The sequence below is a fragment of the Fundulus heteroclitus genome, unplaced genomic scaffold (genome assembly GCF_011125445.2).
Source record: "Fundulus heteroclitus isolate FHET01 unplaced genomic scaffold, MU-UCD_Fhet_4.1 scaffold_9.2, whole genome shotgun sequence".
Taxonomy (NCBI): domain Eukaryota; kingdom Metazoa; phylum Chordata; class Actinopteri; order Cyprinodontiformes; family Fundulidae; genus Fundulus; species Fundulus heteroclitus.
The window spans coordinates 787,281-812,503 of record NW_023397361.1 but is presented as its reverse complement, the minus strand read 5'-3'; the positions used below and the strand labels follow the sequence as shown (position 1 = coordinate 812,503).

The 25,223-nt window shown below is 39.0% G+C and overlaps 1 protein-coding gene across 7 annotated transcripts in view; it reads right to left on the bottom strand.

The window, feature by feature from the left end:
* Window positions 1-25,223, bottom strand: part of LOC105932125 (spermatid perinuclear RNA binding protein) — a 110,281-nt gene that overhangs the window by 26,541 nt on the left and 58,517 nt on the right. For 5 of the 7 annotated variants that reach the window (XM_036134712.1, XM_036134711.1, XM_036134715.1 and 2 more), the window contains exons 4-9: window positions 16,511-16,776; window positions 15,031-15,202; window positions 11,258-11,537; window positions 3,732-3,841; window positions 2,897-2,992; window positions 1,162-1,273 (exon numbers count right to left, since the gene is read on the bottom strand). In XM_036134712.1, coding sequence (XP_035990605.1) covers window positions 1,162-1,273; window positions 2,897-2,992; window positions 3,732-3,841; window positions 11,258-11,537; window positions 15,031-15,202; window positions 16,511-16,776 — 1,036 coding nt within the window. The remainder of the gene's footprint in view (window positions 1-1,161; window positions 1,274-2,896; window positions 2,993-3,731; window positions 3,842-11,257; window positions 11,538-15,030; window positions 15,203-16,510; window positions 16,777-25,223) is intronic. The other 2 variants (XM_036134713.1, XM_036134716.1) reach the window with 1 other exon arrangement.

The following is a 25,223-nucleotide window of genomic DNA, read 5'->3' as shown; positions in this document are numbered from 1 at the left end:
GTTTAAAAATCAGATGTTATGGGGACTACAAGTCACAAAAATGATAAAAAAAAGCCTTTTTATCTAATTTTTTATGGATGTGTGTTTATCTGGCATCAACTACTGAAAAAAATTGTTAGACAAGAACCCTGGTTGTGATGTGGCAAACTAAAAATAAAGTTCATGCCTTAGTGTAAAATCCTCTATTATTCAAAACCAGATTTAAATCTATTAAACCACATAATAAGAAATAAAGTCTGCTTTTACTTTTTTTATTACAGATTTTCAGTGCTCCATAGAATCCTGTAAAAAAAAAAAAAAAAAAAAAAAAAAAACGTATCCCAGAAAAAGAGAAAATAAGGCCGTTGTAGATAAAAAATAATTATATTCTCCATGATGCTCCTCTAGTGCAACCAAAAAAAGTCTGGGATGTATCGGCAAACATCAAAGATCGGATGAGAACACATCTTGGTTGATTCTGATTATTAAAAACTAAAATTAAAGAAAGGGAAAACTGCCTCCAATCTGACAGACATGGGCATAGCAGAATGAAAGCAAATGTTATGCAGCACAGTTATTGACTGACTTCAATAAGGAGTCATGTTTTTATTTTATTATTTTATCTATAAAGCTTCTTTCCTTATTTTAATTTAATGTTTCTTAACTACTTGTAACATGAGCTGATGTAACGGATGGATTTCTCCATTGTGAGATTAATAAACTCCTATCTTATCTTATCTTGATACAGCATTATCATTTCAGTTTCTTGCGGACTGCATCTGAAAACAGCTGAAATTGATGGATGTCGTTCCTGCAGCAGGTATTTTCACATACAGCATTAAGACCAAAATTTACCTTGAAGGGACTTTAAATTTGTCAAATTAAATAAAAGCAAACGGAGGTCTATGGTAAGCATTTCCTACAAGCACAAATAACATTTTGAAAAGAAGCTCCTCAGCTGCGCCTAATTTAAATGCCCTCCTGATGACAACCTGCCTCAGACAGCTGGGCTCGGCGGGGTCACTGACAATGTCTCGACCTTCGCGACTCTAAAAATGAGCCAAAGTATCTGCATCTAGCCAAACTGAAGACATCCATTAGCTCTGTTCAGCAGCAGCGGCTAGCTTTAGCGAGTAAATAAACATGCTCACTGGTTGACTTTTAAAAATGCTGGTTTCATACCTGGGAGCAGTATGCCTGAAGCCAGACACTCCATGACTCGACGCAAGGCTTCTCCTGCCCCAAGAGGTCTGTTGCAAGTCGCGATGGCCTTCTCGCAAATGAGTTCTAATGGCTGCAAAAAAAACAAAAAACAAAAGCACAAACAAAAAAAACAGTGAATGAAAGTGAAAATATACCACCTGAAAAAGCAAATAAAGATGAAAGCTACATAAACCATATTTATACATAATAACTTTAATCAGGTAAAATAAATAAATATAACGGCACAAACTGGCACCAGAGTAGGAGCAAAAATGATTTTTTAAACACTTATCAGCTCAGTTAATAAACACAACTCATATCTAGATAGTGCAGCACTTTCCCATTCATTGTCATCCCTGTTGCATTTAAGAACAAATAGCTCTTTTATTGAAATAGCAAAATTGAAATAAAACAAATTGGTTGCTCCAACGACAGGCTCCAGAGTTTGTCGGCCCTCCTTACCAATCCTCTTGAAGATATTTCTAAAACTTCTAAAGATCAGAACCTCTCCCCTCTTAAATGCCATGTTTGCTTATCTTTCCCATTTTGAAGAATGGGTCAGAAAAATAAGATTTTCTGGCTTCCCAAAGGAAACAGGAATTCATGGATTAAAGGTTTGTCAAGACTGATCATCGTTAAAAAGCAAAGTATTGCAATACATCGGTTTGGTATGAATCCTTAGTGGATAATTGTAGCCAAATAATTAGGTAAAAAAAAAAAAGCAATTAATTATTAACTTGGATTCTTTTCCTTCCACAAACTAAAGCATTCAACATTTTTCAGTATGAGATAATTTTGCCCCACATAATACTGCAAAAAAAGGATTTATTTATTTTAAAACCTACTATACATCTTTAACAGGGTTGCCAATAATAATGAAATGTTCAGCATCATTTAAATAAAAATGCAAGTATTTAATCATATATGGGAAATTAAAAAAAAACCTAATGGTTTAATTGAGGCTGTAGGGATACGTGTAGAGGAGTTTATAACAATTACATTGTCACGTTAACTATGGGTGATTTGAAAATAATAGAACCTGTGAAACTCCTCCCTACCTTTTTGTCAAGTTTACGACACAAAATAAATTCAAACTGCAATAAGTACAGTTAAACCTAATAAAAATACAACTTATTTATTTATTTATTTCTTGACCCAAGTTATCAAAGCAATCTGTATTGTCATTTATTCATGTTCCTGGCTTTCAAGTAAGACTTATCAGTATCAAAAATACTGGTAAATTGCTTCAAATCGGTATCAGTATTTATTATCAGAGATGACATTTCGGCCAACACATCAAAATTAAATAAAATGTAATCATATAAAATTTGAACGTTATGGAAACGTGTGACAATGCCAATGAAACGTGATCTCCTTGAGCTGCCGTTAAAGATCGTACAATTCGCTTGGTACCTCACAGCTGTTGATGATTATGATATTATTTTTATTTACTTTTATTCATTTACTCTGTTAAGGACGGAACTTGGATATAATTCACCCAATTAAAACTGAAAGGACAAGATGTAACTTAATCGCGACTGAGACCGCATTCCATTTTAGTTGAGGCTGTGACTAAATTAATATGGGGAGTCCAAATTAACACTGCTACACATCTAAGCACAATAAAAAAGACTCCGCTGTTCAATAAGGCGAGACACACTCGGCTCATTTCATGCAATTAACACCCTGAGATAAAAAAAGTGAAAAGACTCACCCATCCTTTGAGAGGTTCCCAAATGGGGTGTCTATTGCACATGTCTCTTAGTATCCTGAGAACGATAACACAGGACTTAAGTCCGTTCACTCGAGCCTGAGAATTAGTAGGGTGGAGAGGGGAAAAAATGGAGTAAGGCATGACGGGGGAGGAAAAATAAAATAAAATGAGAGTGGGGGAAAAAAAGGGAACAAATTAAGCATAAGGGTAAAGGTCATTTTGCAGAAATACCCAAGCAGCCCCATAGTTACAATTGATTATAACATTTTATAGACTTTCCGTTTTTTACAATTCTGCATATACTCAATCTACTAAAAATAATTCTCTTTTTATGATGGTTCGATCCCTGACATTACGCCTACTTTTTCGTTTTTTTAACAGTCTGTAAGGTGAGTTGGAGGATAGATGGGGAACGGTATGGGAGAAAAATATAAAAGGAAGCTCTGACATACTGTACAAATCAGGCAGGTTCACACAATAGCCAAAAAGAAACAAAAAACAAGTATAAAGTATTGCTTTTGTAGCCTTACGATATTTCTTTACAATGCTGGCCCTTTCTCAGCCAATGTGTGGTTGAGAATATTTGACAACAAATACAAGTAAAAAAGAAGAAGAATGTATTCAAACTTAAATTGCAAATCTTTTAACAAATCTTGAATTAGTTTAGCCGAAGATTTTAATTTATGCCAAAAAATGTAAACATCTCCCTTTCAGTAAACCGAGTGGTAATAATAAGTATAGAAAGTGAGCAGGCGGTAAGCATATCCTCCCTGGGTGAATCGTCAGGCTACAATAAGCATCGGGGCATGAAGACAGGAAGTGAGTGGGTGCCGACCTGAAACCATTTGGCGTGTCGCAGCGCTGCCAGGGCCAACAGACATCTGTGTCTATCCAGCACCTCCCCCTCCTCCTCAGCCTCCACTGTGTGCGCAGCAGCACCCAGCACTGCCACAAAACAACAACCCGATATAGAGAACGTAAAACACACACACATCATGGCTGAGTGTGTGTGTGTTTGAAGGCTGCATGTGTGTGAATGTACCCAGACATGCTTGAAAGAGTGCATGGGAAGTTCATACACACACACGTGCATGGACAGTTTTTTGTACATACAAGGTGCTTTTCATGCCGTAAAGCTGAACTCTTCTTGTAGAAAGTGCTCCCTCTGTGTACAGTTCATAGATCTTTAAGGGATAAACTCAGGATTTTTGAAGGGAGGTTATAATCACCTGCAGCAGTGAACTATAACAGGATCTTTTGGTATAAATCCAGATGGGACGGTTCTGGAGGCTGAGGCAAGCAGGTAGTCTGAGCAGTGCAGTTTAAAAAGTGAAGCTTTAGAGTCTTATAAAGTTCTGAACTAAAAAAAAAAAACATAAATGTATGCTAAAATATTATTTAATGAACATCTATTTTGGGTTATTTGAGAAACCTATGATCATTTTACACAGGAAACTAATCTATTAAGGGAGCTGCCACCAATAATTTTAAAATTAGACTTAGACTTAAACAACTTTATTTGTCATTTTGTATACACAGAGTAAGTACAGAATGAAATTTTGTTGCATACAGCTTGTGAAATTGCAGTAAAAATTGAATTACAGTATAAGGTGCAGCAGTGATTTAAAAGTAAACAATTTAAATGTAGACAATGCAGGAGAAGTCACAGTGTACAGGTGAGTATTTTTAAAACCATTAAAAATAGTTAAAACTAGTACTGAGAACAAAACCCGCAAAAGCTGTTGGTCAGCGTTAGGCTCCCTTCTGACCGGACAAAATCTGCACCATAACATTGAAAATAAGTCAGAATACGGATGATCTTTGCAGAATCTCAGAAAGCTTTTCTGTGGCACAAAGGCAGTGCATGCCTCCTTACATATCGGATGGTTTTCAGCATACACAAAACATCCGCAATGAGCTAATTACGAAAGACGCGGAATATCCATCCTGTGTGACCCAAGTACACTGGCATGGTACAGTCAGAAAATTTGCAATGCTAACCACAACGGCTTTATTCAAAGGCTACAACCCAATCCCAGTTACATCATGGCCGACCGACTACTCCATGTGTTCATAAACAAAAAGGACCTCACATGGTCGCCCCATAATGCAATGCCTTGATTAGGTCCCCTTACTATAAAAGATTAAAATTGCACATATAAGCCGGTATATGGTAGATAGAGGGAAGTTGCAAGGACAAATTTGGCCAGAAGTGTCATCCCTGTAGATCAAAATGAGATTTGCAAAATTTGCTGCAATCAAGCTGCGGTCAAATGGTCCCGCAGAGAGTCAAGAGATCTTGATCGGGTGTAAAAGAGGGGCCTAGAGGCGGAAAGGCACCAAAACATCCGATCCATCCGCCCCGATGTTCCGGTGCGATACAGACTGTTTTCCTCACCTACTGGCTGTGTAGAGGCTCCCTCTAAGGACCACCGGACTCATGAGATCAATTATTTACGAGAGAATATGTATTCCGTCTGCATGAACAAGTCTGGCTGTAAAACCTAAAGTTGCTGCTCAAACCAGCTCAAAGAAGATCACAGTTTCACTTTCTTATCCGTTTGCTGTACTTCTGAGCTCCGAGCATATGTAAGTACACTGTTTTTTTAAATGCTTTATTGCTTATTTAGTCAGCTGTGTGTTTTCCGGGACGGCCCTTATGGGGTCAAATCTGACCGGAAAATTGAGTACCGTTTACCTTGGAGATCTTATTTTGTATTTTCCCCAAAGCGGATGTGTTTTACCTTGCATAAGTGTCCCTCTTACTGTCAGACTGATGGATTTCCCATCAAATTGCTGCGTAGCTCCAAACGAGACAGAGCAGGGGTCTACCTTGTTCAGAGCCACGCAGTGCAGCTGCAGAGAACCGCAAGCCGTGCTCGGCCCTATTCACTTCAGCCAGATCTAATCGCTACGATGCGATTTTACGTCGGATTGGATGGTTTGGTGTGTTTTGGCCTTAACCTTAAGGCAGAAACCAGAGCAGGAAGATTTTGACAGAAAATCGAAGAAAAAAAAAAACATTGACTTCCATCTAAAAAAGACTTCTTTACAACTGCACCTTGGTGGAGTCCAGAGTATTTATAGAAACTGCTTTATTGTTTTTTACACACTGTTTCTTACTTTTCATACAGTATTACACAGTTTATTTTGTTCTCAGTACACGTTTCACACTTGAAGATAATTGGAGTTGCATTGCCTCCATTTCCTTCCTAACTAATCACTGGCTTCTCTGTAAATAACAGCGCAATGAAATTGCGACAACTGTCATCGCATAAATCTGCGTGACGCTTCTGAAACTGGAGATTTTAAGACAGCAGCAACTTGCTGGGATGTTGACCATGCTCAGACTAACGGCTAGCTTCAGACTCATTAACCAGAACACAGCTTTCAGAGCATCTTCATGAAGTAAGGCAAAATTATTACCTACTTATATCCTGTTCACCAAAAAAAGATCCAGAACTGTCCCTTTTAAAGGCATTTTTTCCTATCACTTCATCTTGTTTTGTTTTCAAGCAAAATCATCAAAGGATATTGCAGTCGTTTGAGCTTAAAAATGTTTCTTAGTTCATATCTATAATGTGCATAACAAATCACTGAAAGGGAGCACAGACATTGTCTCAGAAAAAGAAGCAACTTTGCATGAGGGAGAGCTCCCTACAGACATACACCAAAACAAATACCCAAGGAGTGCTGATTTCCCTTGAGGTGGACAATGTACAGGCCTGGCCATTTCATTGTGCCCAGCAAGGCGAATCAATCTCTCCTTTAAGTATTTACAGAGAATTTTGATCCGGTCTGCATCAGGCAGGAGTCAAAATAAGAGCTTGTGTGTTTTTCAAAAAAAATAAAAAAAATATATATTACTTTAGGGGCACTTGATTTTGCGGCTTTGTAAAAAAAAATAAATAAAAAAAAAATGGCCAAGCAAGGACCTCGCCAAGCAAGCCAAATATAAATAAATAAATAAAATCAAGCGCTCCAAAAGTAGGGCAGAAAAAAAAAAAAATAATGAAAGAAATTCAGTTTGAACTGATTTGAGACGAGCACAACACAGGAGGGATCAAGGCAGGGTTTAGTCAGAGCAGCGTGGCTGGTGGAAGACGAGCAATCTTCTGTACAGTAACACTTTTCTATGGGTGCGTTTGATTCACGCTGCCTTACACACCAGGGCTCCTCAGGCTTACACAATCTTTGTTAGTCTGCATCTCGTCTGTCACTGCAAGACCTTTGCAAGGGCAGGTTGAATCAAACGCAGCTGCGTATGAGTGATTGAGGTTACATGGAAGGTCTAACGTCGATGTAATAAATCATTACTAAGAGGCATTTGGATGCATTAAAGCACCAACTAGGTACATATTTTTTCCATCCCTAAAATAACATAGCGTTTCCCTCAGCAGACTGTTAAATTTAAATAAGCCTGATGCAAAGCAGCATAAGAACATTTATTTGACACCGTCCTTCAGATGCAGTTTAGCTCTTTTTCTTTTTAAAGCAGACAGTGTGTATCTTGAGGTCTGTCAGATTGGTCCCAGCTGCATGTGGGACTCTTCTGCTGCTGCTAGCGGATCATTATAATCTTTCTGCTGAAGCTTGTCCTCCCACAGTTCTTGCAAACTCTCTGTTGGCTGCTACCTCTTTTATCATTATCACCCACAGTGTTTCTGAAACCCTTGTCTCCCTCAGTCTCATTAAAAGAAAACCTTCCCTTCCCTGTCGCGTCTCGGCTAATGTTCTGTCCCTCCTGCCTCCGTGACCATGCTGAACAACTGGGACTGTACGAAAAGCACAAGATGTAAGTGTGCGCATGGGAGTTATTTTCAACCAAGTATTCAGGGATAACACTGGCATAAAGGTCACAGTAAAATTAGATGTGTCACTGAAAAAAAATCATTTGTTCCAGTAATTCCATTCAAAACATCAAACTGATAGAAATTCATTAAACAAAAAGAGATACGCGTGTTTATTGAAGTGTTTGATTCTGTTAATTTTGAGGATTATGGTTTGCAATTAATGAAAAACTGATAAGAAGATTATTAATACATGCATTTGATCCTGATGAAAAGTCTATCAAGGTACTGTGCAGCATGTGGACTCAGGGTTTTCTTGCCGCTCTTTTTTTGCATGAATTACTGCATCACTGTGACATGGCATGGAGGCGATCAGCCTGTGGCCTTTAGGTCGACTGCATTGTTGCCTCTGGCATCTCGTCTTCCTCTTGTTAACACTTAAAATACTCTGTTGGAGGTTTGGATCAGGCACATTTGCTGGCCAATGAAGTGCAGTGAAAACATCGTCAATGAAGCAGGTATCGGTGCCTGTAGAGGTGGGCAGGTGCCAAGCCCTGCTGGAAAATTAGATCAGCACCTTCACCAGCATATGGCATGGCTCCCCAGACCGTCACAGACTTTGAAAACTTCCAAATGGACTTAAAACAAAAAGAAACCCTGTGCCTGTCCACACTCTCTCCTTATTCTGGGACCTTGGTGTCCAAACGAAATGCCAAATTCGTTTTTATCTGAAATAAATGACTTTGGACCACTGCACCATGGTCTCTGGTTAAGGCTGTCCACACATTGAGAATGTCCCCCAAGCTCTTGACTGGGTTTGGCTTTACAATCCTCTGAAAAGCCAGCATTATCGCTGATGCTTTTGCATATCTTTCTATTGCACTTTTTCTTTCCACTTAACTTTCCTATTAATATACTTGGAGAAAGCCAATGTCTTTAGTGAGGCTCTCTGTGGCGTCTCAATAACCGTAAAGCCGGCATGTCGTAACATAATTGTTTTTGTTTGCTTTCATATTTGGTAGTGTTGTCATTTTCTGATAAACTGAATTTAGGGTTTACATTAGCTGTAAAGTAATCTCTGTGTAACGAATAAGTTTTGTTTTCCACTATTGAAATACTTGCAATTTTAATTACCTGTCGTAGAGTCATGACTTAAGTTTAAATTCTAAAGTAAAGTGCCTAAAGCGGGTCAGTTTGATACATTAAATAATTCTACCTAAAATCCACATGCATATATTGTTACATTAACCAGCATGAAAACAACACCACCCACAGTGATTTCGTGGTTAAAGTTTCATGAGATATAATCCCTGAATATGTGCCTTTTTCAAACCTTTTCACACTTAGACATCTTATTGATGGCAGGAAATATTAGGTCCTGTCATTTCAAAAATATGCTCCCTCACAAATCTGAGAGATTAGATCCAGTAAGACGGGCATGTTTATTTATCAGCTGCAAAATACGACCATGTGCTGGTGTGTATGTGGGGGAAATGTGAGCCGCTCTCTCCATCTCGCTGAAGCCTGTGGAATGATGTACAGCTAACCTTCGTGCTATCTCTCATCCCTCCGTGAGAGCCCGGTGTCTCGTTGGACAGGAGCCACGCGATGGATGGGCAGCTTGCTGCTACTGCTTCTTGGTTATTGATTTCACTGGCCTGCTGGCCTTGCTTTCCCCAGCTACCCACGACTAATTATAACCAGCCTCTGCTAGCCATGAAAACAGGTTGTTAGAGCACCAAACACCAGATGTGAGATAACTCAGCCATGCCTCCTGAACCTAACGCCTTGTTACATCTATTGGAGCCTCCCAAATCTATTTTTTTTTTTTTTTTTTTTCAGAAGGTTGGTGCATCTCCCTCAGGACTTTTTTTTATGACAGCTACTATCGGCAGTGAGAGATCCTTCTGACACAAAGCCTTTTTTTTTTTTTTTTTACTTCAGTGCTGGTTCATTTCTTATTCCACTCTAGGAGTTTGGCTTTAAAAGTCTGGAAACAGCTACATTTTATCGTGCCGCCTCACAGTATGGTCAGATTCGGTTGGAAAAGCAGGTCTGAGGTCAGCACATGAGAGAACTGGGCCAACGCTAAACTGACAAACAGCAGCGGTAAAGTTTTCACCAGGAGATTCTTCACTTCTCTGAAGACTTTTGGAGTTGCTTGTAACAGAAATTTGCAACATCGTGAAGTGAGTTTTCCAGAGCTAAAGATAAATTGCTATGCTGATACTTATTTTTGCACCCCTGTTGGTCTGCTAGTCGAAGAAGAAATTACGCAAATTAAACATTTTAAGGACATTTTGTAATCTACATTTTTTTTACTAAGTTCTTATCTCTTTACAACAGCTTAGGGTGGCTTGGCCTTTGGTTTCACCTTTTTGCTTCTCTCACTTCTCTCAACACAAACTTCTCTCACAAATTACGCAACTTCCTCCTGTTTTATACATGTTACGTTCAGAGTTTTTTGTGTAAGGTTCTTTTGCATATTTACTAATAAAAGAAAGTTGCTACTATAGTAAAACCCATTGTTAGTGTCAGCTTCTGCAGAAATATAGGACTGACTGTAAAATCCTAATTACTTTGAGGCACCGCTTGCTTTTTTCTCATCACAGAACAACATGCCGATCCCCGTTGATCGGAACGGACGTATTCAATCTTAAATTAGGATGCACAGAGTAAGCAGCTGGTGACTGGAGTCGGATGATTTTCATCTAAACAGGGACTTAACGGTGACCGGCTGTGCAGAAAGTTTGATCTTTTTTTAAAATTAGTAAACACAGCACACCTGAGTGCTTCCAAGTCTTGCTGAGTTGCTAATGTGGGAAGCTAATAGTTTCAGTTTTTTAACTGATTCACAGGAAGCATGAAAGCTGAAAGAAGTTAAAACTATTTCCTATAGTGGGATGGCAACTGTTTATTACAGTTGGTATGAACAAAAAGTAGACGTTGACACTTTTGCAGTTATCCTAGTTTTGTGATAGGAGGCAGGTACAGAAAGTTTCCTCAAACTGGCTAACGAGGAAATTGACCCAAAGCCAACTTCAGAAGGTACCAGGAAGGCTAACCGTATTTCAGCACAGATGTCTGTTACACGCTTATATATATATATATATATATATATATATATATATATATATATATATATATATATATATATATATATATATATATATACACACACAAACACAAAATGTTTATCTTTAGTAAATCAATAAAATCCAAGAAAGTCTCTACTACAAGAGTCATCTACTAGATTCTTTTAGATCAGTCTTTTCTATGAAAATACTTTTTATATAATGACCTCTATGAGTACTTTTGCTTCCGTGTAGTTTTAGCTACTCTACCCACCTCTGCCTGTTCCGGTCTTGTCTTGTGACATCATCAGTTAATGAGTTCAAAACTTGTTTAGGAACAAAAACAATCAAGTATCACAACACAAACATTTAGCACAAAAACCATAAATAAAATGAAAATAAATTAATTAAAAAAAAAATCTGCTAATTGTGTGAGTATGGGTGGATAGCCTTATCAGATAATAAAAATGGATACCTTCCAAATTCAGGGGTCGTACCTTCACCGTTTTCCTTTTCCTGCTCGTCCTCTACAGCCTCTACCTCTGCTTGCTCCACCACCTCCTCTCCATCTCCCCCATTCTCCAGCTCCTCTTCTTCTCCTTCCTCCTCCTCCTGTTCTTCCTCCTCTTCCTCCTCCTCCTCTAGCTCTTCGTCTTCCCTCATGGCTGGTGAGGTGAGCGTGATCATCAGCTTAAGCTTTGGATCTGTTGTAGTTTGTACCAGGATGGCTGCCTCAGGCAAGGAGCTTGTGACCTCGTATTTCTCCTCTGTCAGCTTCTGTGGCGGGCCAATAGACACAAGAAAACAGTTGAGGGCCAAGGTCACAGGAAGACTTACAGCTGAAGCAAAAGTCATCTAAACTGGCTAATAGGAAACTGCTGGCCTTCTATACATACACATACATACATATATATATATATATATATATATATATATATATATATATATATATATATATATACATATATACATATACATTATATATATATATATATATATATATATATATATATACACATACATACATACATACATATATATATATATATATATATATATATATATATATATATATATATATATATATATATATATAGAGAGAGCGCGCGCGCGCGCGCGCGAGCGCTCGATAGATAGATAGATAGATAGATAGATAGATAGATAGATAGATAGATAGATAGATAGATAGATAGATAGATAGATAGATAGATAGATAGATATGTATAGATAGATATTTATATATATATATATATAATTTCTTTAGGTCCGATTTGTAGAGTTTTAGTGTTTTTTTTAGAGTTTTTTTTATCTGCAAAACAAGTTGATTTAAGGGTTAGTTACTCTTTAAGTGTTAGTGCTCTGCATGTTTCATAAATATTTCCGTGGTCCACCTCAACTAACTAAAATGGCTGAATAATCTCCCGAGTATGTCATTAGAGGTCTTGTAATGAACCAGTTTTGTGGATCCAGGGAAATGTTCACAACACGTAGGGTAAAGACTTCCAAGCACCACTGGTCTACTACATAAAATTACAATAGTATAGACTGAATATTTTGTTTGTAAAGTCACATCCTTAGAAATGCAGCTTTCATAGTGAATCTTTCTGTGAGTAAAACAAGTGTTTCTTTCTAAGTGTTACAGTCACTGTCAAAATGAGCAATGACTCACAAGGGGCCATTTGGCTCTGGGGAGAACATCAAAATCTCCGATATGAGACTGCTTGCCTGCTCCCACACACCCACAGGAGAGAAAATGTGCCTTTTTCCTACTCACGAGACATAAAAGTGAACTTAATAAGCAGAGTTTATTTATGCACAGCCCTGTTTAGCAGGAAAAGGTTTCCAGCATGTCTTAAAGATACTAAAACAGGATGCTTGCTGATTGCAAAATGTTCTGTGGCAGCAGTGCAGCAATAACTTAGTTGAAGTACTTATGGTACTGTGCAAAATTCTTTAGTCCCCTAAGCTCCTAAAAACTAGGGTGAAATATTTTTTTCTTCTAAAATAAAAGAATTATGCCATAGAGGGTTAACAATACTTACTGTTCCACTTTTAAAAGAAGAGGTTTTATCTCTTTTGAAAAACAAAAGAGTTAACTTAAGGGAACAACCATTTCTGAGCTTCAATATCAAATTGCATCTTGATGCAATTTGTTCCTGGGAGTGGTCATGAAAACATGAGTATTGTTCAAATGTATTTAGTTTGATCTAAAAGAAAAAAACAAACAAACAAAAAAACACCAACAATGTTAATCTCCCCTGGACTGCTAGTTGTCCGTCTTTTAAATGCTGCTATTTATGTAAATTACATCTGCAGACTCGCTCCCTTTAGCAGCCTGCAGCGATAAAACCAATTTTTTGTTCACAGCGTCTTCTCTCTATAACTTATGTAAAGTTACTGCAAGCTTTTTGCAAACTGCATTGAGCTTAAATATATTTCATACATCCAGTCTTCTGCTTTCACTGTATTTGTGTCAGCGGAGGGAAGAACAGGAGCTCCGACTGGGATTACAACGCAGGAATAACTTTTAGGTTTTACATGCCAGCTGCACTCCGAAACAAAAATTAAAATGCTTTTAAACCATGGAGAAATATGTCACATTAACTGATGTTTATCAAATAAAATATTGTGCATTCATATTCCATAAATTAGAATAAGCATCCATGAGGCTCATTCAAATTCAAAGAACCTTTGGAAAATAACTTTTAAGCAGGTATTAAATATATTTTTCAACAAGCCCACATTTCTCTATTATAATGTTTTTGACTGCTATAATGTAATAATTTAATCTTAAATGTCATGTTTTTATTAGCTGTAAGTGGAAGAGCCTCAAAACCAACAGAAAGAAAGGCTGGAATGCATCCGTCTGAGTGTAATTCATCTATATGTGTTTCATTTAATAAATAAAGTTATTGAAATAAATTAACTTTCCAATGATATTCAAAATTATGTACCAAAAGAAAAGTGATACATAATGTTTGCTATAAGGTATCTGAGAAGGATTGAGCTTTAGCGTAATTACATTTTTTAAAATGTTCATAAAACATTTGCAGGGGAAAAACTCTGATCTAAAATTGGAAATTTAAATAAAAAAAGGACAAAAGCAACGTTTAATGCAAATTTTAGAGGTATACTTCATCGCACAAACTAGTTCAAACCTGCTTTATCTGTTCATTTGGCTCCGCTTCAATTTCAAATTGTATTATTTGATACAAGAATTCATAAATTTTCAAAAGAAATGGTATAAATTATATTTTCCTGCTTCTGACAGCAAACAGGTTAAACTGTGATGACCAAAACTGAGATTTTTCTACCAATGTGCAATGCTTAGCACCCTCCTTCTGAAAAGCCTTACCCTGGACATCCAGGGTAATTTAAAAGCACACCCTCCCACCCTGGGCTAGTTTTTGGGCTATACTTCTATCCGGGTAATTTGTTTTAACCTCTGTAGGCGCTGTTAAGTAGACTGGTACCAGGAAAAGGTTCCTGAAGTGAAAGCGTGTCTTTTGACATTGTTATTTTCAGTATTGCCACTTTTTTGTTCTATTCGTTTCTAGCTTCCCTCCAAAAAAATCTTGTGGAGACGCCTAATAATCAAGAGCAAAGGATGAACTGAAACTCTGGACGCTTTTAGATATCTTGAGCACTGACGCCGCCCCTTGACACCACCTATCACCTAAAAGTCTGCCTTCTAGCAAGTTAAAGCAAATAAATAGGTGGTGGCTTCATCCCTTCGCATGTAGGATAAAACTGTTTGAGGAGGAGGTAGAATAGAGAAAACAATTACAAAGATAAAAGGTTGTTGTTCTTGTTTGTTGCTCCTCTGTGTGAGCTCATCGCTGGATCATTGTCAGAAGCGTCACTTCAGAGCCATGACTTGTTAATGAGGAAATGTGACACATGGACATGACACCTCTCAACTTCACACTTGACGATATTGCTGCGTCGTGCCTACTTATGCTCACACTAACACCCACAGAGCTTTTCTGCTAGCGGCTCGGTGAACGCTGGCAAACAGAGGCGGAAAAATCTGGAGGCCCGTTCGACTCGCTTAATTTTTTCGCCCGGTAAGAAATGCGTAAAAAGCATCAACATCATCACTGTCTTTTGTTCAACTTCAAAAACTGAATTAAAGGAAAATTCTTATGCGTGCGTGCCAAACGGGTATCTTTTTAACCAGCTGTGGGAAAGAAAACAGCAGAGGAGCGGCATAAAGTAGATACTAGCATGTGGGCTTGTGTGGACGAATGGGTCAGCGTGCGTCTCTGACCTGGATCTGTGTGGGTAAATTGTGACAGACAGTGTCCAGCAGTGTCTGTGTGGGTTTGTCTCTGCACATCAGCACCAGCTCCAGGTCCATGTCGCCTTTGATCAGGAGTCCTTTTGCCACCAGACCGACCCTCATCACTCCACAGAGCAAGCCGCCTCCGCCGGACTCCCTGCTTCACAAATAAACGTAAAATAAGTCATCCTCTGCAAGTTGGAACACAACATCCGTCTGCATCTGTAAAGTTTTCACTCTCTAATCAATTCTCACTGTAAATATTCACAATATTATGCCCAAAAATCCTCCCAATATTCTTTTTAACATCTGATAAATACACACTCTTGGTAAACAGCTCCATTCAAAACGTGTTTCAAACCTTGTTTGCTTGACATAATAATCAGCTTACAGGCAGCATGATTAAATTATTAAAGTACAACGTTGCCGTTAATACGACAAAATAAGATCAGACAGCGCAATTCGGCGCTTTAATGAGAAGCGGTGAACCATTTATAAAAAGATTCATGAAGATATTCAACCATGAAGACGGTGTCTGCCCAGATGCCGCCAAGCTGTAGAGTTATTTCCCTCTGCCGACACACGCTGAGCCACGGAGGCTCCCAGAAAGCTACTGATAATGTTGCAGGTACTATACTAAAATCCAAACTACTACTTGATGCTGTAAGAGATTTGGTTATTCCAGCATCCCATGAGATATTTAGAGATTAAGCATGTTATCCATTCATCTTTGCAAAGAACCTCAAGCTCAGTCAGACAAGATGCAAAGCATATGTGAATATAAATTTTCAAGATTTGCCAGAGTTTCTTAATTGGATTTAGGTCTGGACTTAGACTAGGCCATTCCAACAGATGACTACTTTAGCGATGGCTGTAGGCCAGTGGCGGTTCGCACATAAATGGTGCCCTGGGCACGCCTCTCCCTGGGCTACTTTTCGACTAATTAGATCACAAGACTTGATCTGTGATTCCGCGGCAGGGAAAAATGTCCCCCAGACAAACATGTAACCTTGTCTCTTTATTCTCAGCTGTAAGCAGAGGACCGCTGCGCCGGACACGCATGAAAGCGAAGTAAAACTCATTCAAGACACAATTTACAGATAAGTTAGATTTAATTATCCAGTGCTTGAGCACGCTTTTTCCAATGCTGCCGTTGGCAACTGCTCACATGAGCCATTTCTAAACCGCCGAAGGTTTTCTTCCAGGATATCCCTGCATTTAGCTCCCTCAACTCTGACTAGCTTCTCTGTCGCTGTCAGCGTGATGATGATCATGAAGATCTCAAATTCCCATCTAATTGAACCACTGCCAGCCCTGCCCCAGATTGGGCTCCTTCTACAACTATGTCACTTGTGTTTAATCAGCATCTTCCTGTACGTTACTGACATAAACATTAAACATGGCCTCCGTGGCTAAAAACTAATACCAGATCTCAGTTAGTGTTATACATGTTAATTTTTCTGCTCACTTGTATCCCTCACTGGGTTCCTCCGCTCCTTCCCCGGTCTCCTCCCCGGGGTCGTCCTCCTCTGTGGCGTCTGCTGGTTGGCTGTCCGAGTTGCTGTCGGGGGCATCGCCGCCGTTCTGATCCAGCCAATCGGCGACCTGCTTGAGCGCGCACTCGACGGTGGACACCAGTGTCTGGACGGCCTCCAGCTCCTGCGAGGAGGGGTAGATGCTGGAGTGCTTCGCCATGACGTGGCGGTCGTCGTTGCTGAAGGAACGGAAGGACCTCTGAAAACGAGGACAATTGACGGATTTTGTCATTCGGATGAAATTTGGTAAAAAAAAACAACAGAGAAACGAAACATTTTAATCGTAATGAAACAAATAAACAAAACCAACTTGTGTGTTTTTTTTCCACATTTAATTATAAAGAAAACAACAGACAAGAAGATACAAGAAAATTAGAAAATCTGAACCTTCTTGTGGATGCAGGAGCATTTCTTGCGTTCTAGCTGCTGACACAGCATCCAGTATATCTTTTTTTTTTTATGAATAAGAAACCCACGAGAGCTCACCGATCCAGGCATAAACGCACACAAAGCCATCAGGAATCCATCCTAACCCCATACTCACACCCTATCCGCCCCGTCCTAATTCAATCACACATCTTGGCCTTGGGAATTCGTGTCAGCTCTTCAGTCTTTCTGATTTGCTCCTTCGTGCTCTTCAGAAGGTTTTATGAAAGGAACGCACAGAAGGAGGACACCAGGTGCCAGGCATCAAATGAGGGTGTCTCAGGGGAGAGTTAATGACAGAAAATGGAGGGAGCTTGCCACGGGAGTAAAGGAGGAGGAGGAGGAGAATGGATAACACCAGGAACAGAAAATGAGAACAGTACAGTCTTTAAAAAAAAAAACGGATAGGAACAAAAATGGTCGTGAAGGTGGACGCCCAATGATGAAAGGAAAAGTAAAGAGATGAATAAAGTGGAGCAGCAGGTGCAGTGGGTGCTTTTGTTTTTTCATCCTGCACTAAATAGCAGCCAGACAGAGCTCTGTGTCTACATGTGGATTTACATAAAAAAACCCTGCGGTAAAAGTATTCCTGTTTTCATCATTTCTCATGTCACATCCAGAGTCCTGGTGGTATAAGTAGAGAAGACATCTTAAAGGCAGCGAATAAAACGCTGGTGTCGGGTACACCACTGAACCACTGCCAGTGATCCCATGTGACAAAGATACAGGTACACCTTGGCAGAGTTTGATGTCAAATTATTTGAATTTAGCCAAAAGGTCTGTGTTTGATAGTAAATGACACAGGCATCTCAAAAAAGACAAAGCAATGTAAAAAAAAAAAAAAAAAGGTTTATTTACACATTTTCGATGACTCCCCTTTAATAATCATTCAACCTGTTTTCAATAATGAGTTAAATAAATCTTTATTGGCCTTAGAGCAATTCAATCTGCTCAGCAGATTTATGCATGTTTCTACTTTGGAGACGAGCTCCAAGTCTGGTTGGAAGTTGGAAGACCTCCTTACAATCACTCCTTTGAAACAATATCATAACTTCCAGTCAAAGAAAACGTGTTTTTAAAATTAAAAGTTTTCCTTGAATATAAATGTTCTAGCAATATAAATAATAATATAAATAAACCTTCTTTAGCCTTCATGATCCGAATATTTGAAAAATATGAACGGCAGACGCAGGTTTTCCACTGAGCTCACTATTCAGCTACAATAGAATCAGATTCAGTGTGTTTTCATAATTATACAAATACAATACAATTCCATTCTATTTATAGCAGCGGGTTATAAAATGCAATGATAGTTTGGGAATGATAGTTTGAAATGGGATAATAATTCTTAAATATCAGTAGTAAAACAACTTTAGCTGCTCATTAAATAGCAACGTTGTATGGATGCAAAAACTACTCTACTTGTTAAAACAACAATTACTATCATATAGCTTAAATGTGGTGAGACTAATAATAATAATAAAAAAAGAATACCAACATCGTCCAAAAATACTAGTTGCAAAACAATACAATTAGCTGTCTCTATCCATGATCATTCCTGTTTTTAATTGTGCTTGAAAATTTCAGTAATCATTTAAAAAATATTTTTATTTTAATAAATTTGTTTGTACCTCCATGGTTGTTCATTCACTTTACTCAGCAAAACATTTACACTGTTTTACTCTCTGTCAATTACTTCCTTTCTCTGTCGGTCTATTTTAATAAATATGCCACTATCACACAAATAAAACCATCGTAACTTTCAGATCGATAAAGTTTAGAATCGTCGACGACGTCAAATATTCCTGCTCAGTGTGAGGCAGTGTGAGTTTAACATGAGGATGGAGCTCCAGCCTCGCTGCAGAGTGGACCTGCTTATCTCAAAGCCCCACATTTCCCTTTATTCTCCAACACATCAGCGCTCAAACGCAACACACACAAAGAGCACAGATGACCTTTTCAGAGTGGCGGAGCCTGAGGGCTATTATCAATCTACTTAAAATCCAAGGACCACCTTTGCGCGCACAAACGGACAAAGTCTGTGATGAATTCCCGGAGACAACTAAAAAAGCTTCCTTTTTCTAAATCCTAAAAATAAAGCTTCTTCCTGAAATCAACGTTTTTTTAAATGGCAGCAGCTCTTCCTGATGGAATAATCACATCTACGTACTCACAACACAAGGACGTGCGCACAAATAAAACACACACACACACTCCACGCTGATCCTAATTGAAACGGTGACACTCTCTTTCACTGAAGTGACTGAGATAAAGCCATTACCAGCGTGGAGAACAAGCGCAGCACCATAATAATTGCAGCCTCACATCCTGTGTGGTTCAGGATGTAGAGCGTTGTTGGCTACATTTGGGAGAGTTCTCACTGAGGGTCAACTCTGCTTCTCCGCAGCTCTGTAGCCAATGACGGATAAAAACACGTGGCCATTTAAGACGCCCTGAAGACATAATGCTGTATTAAAATATGTGACACCAGCTCCTATTAGTGTGTCCTGTTTAGCGGGCCCGGAAATCCAGCGTTTCTAGTGTATTTTTATTTATCTTTTGCGATGTCAGTTAAGAAATACCAAACAAATTCTGACGCATTGAAACTTGACATATAATGACTCACAGTTCTGAGAGCGCAGCCGACGTTTTCTCACAACGCCGGGTTATCCATCTCATCCTTGTGTGCCTTCCCAAAGCTGTGTTTAACAGAGCAGCCATTGCAGATTTTATGAGCTGTAGCTAATGGGAGCTTCTGTGACCATAAACCAAACTGAGAGGCGGGACGGTGCCAGCGGATCTATGTATGACTGCTTGACTGCGGGGGGGGGAACGTTGTTGGCCAGCTGCTGGGATGGCCATGTAAATCAGCGCAGTTAAGTGGGACTCACTGACAAGAATCGACCCTGCGAGACAGCGTGTGCGCGGATAATGCTGCTGACATTACGGCGAGTGAGCGAGCGCCGCTGTGACAGGACCTGGAGCGGAACATCACAGGTTCGCGGGTTATCATCGAGATCCGTGGTCGTGTTGTTTCTGGATCGACAACAGGATGTCTCTTAGAGGCAGGCGGCTATTGGCAGCTACCTGTACAGTATATTCCCTTGTCGCTTTGTCTAATAAATGGGGGAGTGAGAGGAAATAACTCAAGCGTGATGAATGAATCAGAGAGATTGTGATCCGGCTTGCCTCGAGAGTCAAAATTAGATTGCATTCAATTTGAGCACATTAACCTGGAGCTGAACAGAGGCAGCAATAATTGACTTCAGGTATTTTTTTTTTGCAGAGTTACGGTTAACGGAGCAGTGTTTATAGTGTTTGAGCCTGCTTGGCTGTAAAAAACGTGGACGCAATACTGCGACGGGACACTCTGCCAAGAAGTCAAGAATTACGACAACTGCGCAGATTATGAACTATAATTAAAGAGGGTCTGCATGTGCATGCAGAATGTCAACAATACACAATTAAGTCTGCTAACATGATGATTCATCTAAAACTTGTACATTAAATTGCTTGTCTCTTCTCTTTAGCCGCATTGCTTTTGAGCAACATCTCATTCATGCAAAGCAATATTCAGTCCAGTTTATTTGTACCGCACACCAATTAATAACAAATGCCACCTCAAGACACTTTACACAATAAACCAGTTCAATTCATCTCCAGTTCAGTCCAAATTCAAATAATTCATGCATTTGGATTATGATTAAATTAGTCAAAGTCCATTAAATCCCCCAGCCTAATTGCATAAAGTCACTGTCATTGTATGGTGACGGTAGAAAGAACGGCATCATTTTAACAGCATGAAACATCCAGCAGAACCATCTCAAACCTCTCTCATCTGTTTTGAGCAGCTGGGAGTGGAGATCACAGGAGGGATGTGCATACAAAAAAATAACTAAGCCAGGGGTACTTTCTATGGAAAATTAAAACAAAGCGTATGCAAAGTTAATGGGAGCAGCAGCTCTATGAATGAATCCATCCATTATACGGTGATTAACATGATGATTAAAGCTGGACATTTGTAAATTGAGATTTGCAATATTATTACTGTATCTTGCAACAACGTTCTGTTGTAACAGACACTTTCCTTCCTTTTTCCCCATTGCCATTCTGATGTAACCAACACTGTGACTTTTAGCGTCTTTGGAATGATCATCTACATCAGAACATCTAGTGCAGATTTCATCCAACAGGCGTGATATATATAGTTGGCATGGTAACTGTGAATGCATGCAATTAAGAATATAACAGCTAACAAATATCGCTATATTAACGATGTACACACCGACATTTCAACAGTTCATGGAGCTGAAACCAGATGTTTTCACACGCTGTAAGAAAGACGTTATTTCACACCAACATGAAATGAGACTACACTTCGGATCAGTAAGGATTATCAAAATGATTTCATTTAGTGCAAGAAGAGAGGTTTTTAAAGAGAAACTACTGCTATTATTCCTTTTTAGTCGTCTTTAAAACCTAATTTCATTCCACCCAGAGTCTGAGCTTGGCCCAAAAAACATCTTCTAAATGTGAATGTTTGGCTTTACAAATGTTGCGTTTTATCACACTTTATTTTAATTGTCTCATTTGGACGAGTTGGCATCGTTTACTTTAGGGTAGAGGCTCACAATTAATTGGACTGAAATTAAACACTCATACTTAAACCCGTGTCTATGTTTGCATCAACCACTCACTCACTCACTCACTCACTCACAAAACAGGAAAGAACAACAAGTTTTTAATTAATGAGCCATATTTGTGAATCTGCATAAATTAGTGCGTTTTCAATTCAGAGTCATCAGAGGGTTTTCAAGCAAGAATCGTCTGTTTAAGGCTATGCTACAGCAATTTAATCAGATTTACTTTGAATATAATGGCTATGATAGTCATTTGGAAGTGGATTTGTTGATGAGTTTTTACATAAATCTGTTTGCTTACTTTATGACGTTGTCAGAAGGTTTTTTTTTTTTGGGGGGGGGGGGTTATTAATTGATTCTACAGGTAGCTTGTCTTAGTGTGGGAAACAAAATTAAACAAAAAAAAAAGTGGTTAAGCCATAATTTAAGAAGGGTAGCAATTTATCCTCACATAGACTCCCTTCAAAAATTAAATCATCAGTCGGAAACTGCATATTAGCATTTCTTTGACAATAATGTCTTATTATGACAAAAAATGCAAAAAAAGGAAGAACTCCGTTTCATGGGCTGTACACCTTCACATGTCACTGGTGCTTTTAGGCCACACGCTCACCAATTACACCCCATTTCATGCTCCACTGGAACCTACCGGCTGGCAGGACCGTGTTACATAACCACATTACCGAGCATTTACAACTTACAGTGTGCACTAACGTCCGAACGCTGTAAATGCAAGAAAACACAAAGCACACCGTGGCAAAAAAAAAAAAAATCGGAGGAAAACTCAATAAACACAAAACCGTACAGGAGCGTTAGAGCGAAACATGGATATAAAAACATTATGTGATCATTCATGCTAATCACTTCCATCACCTCCATCCATCAGCCCCACATTTGTCCTTAATGCCCTGCAGTAAAAGCACATCAGTTCAAGGTGCTGTGATCAGTTACACGTGCTGCCAGTAGCAGCTACCGCACTACTAAATGGAGCAGAATCCACGACTCTCCTCTCCTCTGCTGCCTGTCTCATCCAAGCTCCTCCTGTCTCTGCAGCCATCTGCTATAAATTACATGACCTAACGCCAAGGACAAGACTCACGAGAGCAATATCAGTGCAGATAGAAGGGATAAACCTCATCCATGTGTTCGTCCGAGGTGCACTTAATGCCTTTACTCTATTTATTATTTTTTTTAAACAGAACTTTTTAAATGTGTTTATGTTTAGGAGGTGGATATGACAAAATGCTCTTCAGTGTGTCTAAAAGTGTGAAAAGAAATAAGAAAATGAAGGCAAAAAGGTGTCAAAACTGCAGAGGTAGATAAAGAGCTCTTATTAATTTTTGGAAGCCGGAGTGAAAACAAAGGGTTGTTTGTTCAGAAGCTGACAGCACAAGCCTTCATAGTGAAACTAATACCCAGAAAAAAAAAAAAAAAAAACAGCATCACCTATAAATACCACGGAAAAACATTTCAGAAATGCTGTTTGGGAAGATGTCACACCTCCTTAGCGCAAAAAAGAAACCATGTGAAAGAAAAATAAACTTCTCCTCAAAATAGTCCTTGAGAGACAGAACAAGCAGGAAAGGAAGGGAAAAAAAAGGGAACAACTCGGTGCCTTCTCTGCAATATCCAGCAGCCTCGGGGGGGATTGCATTAAAAATTCATCCTGTGATTTATCTGCACTCTGCTTGGCTGGCAGGCCGGCCTCACCGTACTCCACCATCCTGCTTATTGGGCGCCCTCGTACTAGCTGCCGCTCAAATGACCAGACATGCACGACGGTACACACGCGAGATGGCAGGGTTCACATGCATCAAAATATCTAAACGAAACCTGAAGCACGGCGGCATCAAAATATCAGAGATACTACCAGCACCAAACCAATCAGCTGCCCAGAAGCATGGTGGGGAAAAAAAAAAGAGCAACAGCAAAACCATATACTGGAACATTTACAGTATGCTGCATGCCATCAGTATTCCCGCACTGCATTGTTTAGACAAGAAGGATGTTCATCGAAATTCTGCCAGAATCAGTCAAGCCCATAAAGCAGCCTCTAAAAACATCAACACACGGCCTAATTTGTACTAAAGTACTGGTCTGTGTGCTGCGTGTGCTTCCCTACTTTGCTCCTGGTAATGCACAAACATGGTTTATAGGCACTCATAAACCCTTTTATGACCTGGTTGCTAAAAGCAGGTGTATTTTTTTTGCCAAAAGTGTACTGGACTAGAAAGGGGAAATATCGACGGTATGAAAATATACAAACTGTTAAATAAAATATAAATGAATCACTTACTGAGGAATATAAAATGGGCATAAAAAGGTGACAAGGAGGAACAAATAAATACAACGCTAGGTTACCTTTTGTGGTTATAAGCAAAAAAAATAAGCATTTTGAACATTCTATACTTAGTTTTAAAACAAAAATACTTAACATGGTCTAATTGTTCTCTCCGGGTACTCTGACTTCCTCCCAAAGGCTAACTGGTCTCTCAAACTGCCTTTAGGTGCGACTGTGTGAGTTTGCCTGCCCCTCGCCTAGTGACCGCTGGAGAGAGGCTCCAGTAACAGAGTCATATATTCTGAGTGCCACGCATGCACATTCTGCATGCCACAACAAATACAACGCTCAAACTGTAACTGTTTACAACAGAATTATACCTTGATATCAGTTTCTGACTTATGCCTAAAACTTTTAGACATGGGAAAGTATATATACTGTTGACAACAATAAAAGGGTGAACACATGCAGATCTAGAGCGATTTTTGTAGGGAACATGACAATCTTCATAGATTCTGGGGTTCAGGCACCATAATTAAGAACTATCTGTCTTTTCTGTTTGTTACCGTAGGTTACAAACAGAAAAAGGTGGAGGTTTTTCCTTTCCGCTAATGGGTGGTTTTTCTTCCCACTGTCGCTTCATGCTTGCTCAGTATGAGGGATTGCTGCAAAGCCATGGACAATGCAGACGACTCTCCCTGTGGCTCTATGCTTCTCCAGGAGTGAATGCTGCTTGTCGGGACTTTGAAGCAATCAACTGGTTCCCTTATATAGGACATTTTTGACCAATCTGTATAATCTGATTGAATTTGACTTTGTAAAGTGCCTCGAGATGACATGTTTCATGAATTGAATTGAATTGAATTGACAGACTCAGGCAAATTAATGTAGGAAAGCTGTGTTATTGTTTCTAGTGTATAAAGCGACAGTAGACATGAGAAAAAATATCTTTTTGTATCATCTCTGGACAGTCCACCGCAAAACATTTTCAAAGTTCTTTAAAAAAAAAAAAACACAAAAAAAACAACAACTTCACTTTGGAAGTTTCTCACCCCGAAAAATATTCTTACATTTGGGTGGAAAGTGCAAACCCAGCATAAGACCTCATATTTTTCAGTAAGTCAAGAAATCCCCTTCTTACTTCAACAAAACAATGCAAAAAAAAAAAAATAAAAATACAAAAAAAGGCTAATATCTTTAACTGCTTATATTGCTCCTATTATGAGTTAAATATCATCCTTGATCTTTTTTGTACTATTTACACTGATTCATAATGTGTGGCGGTGTGCTTTTGCTCAG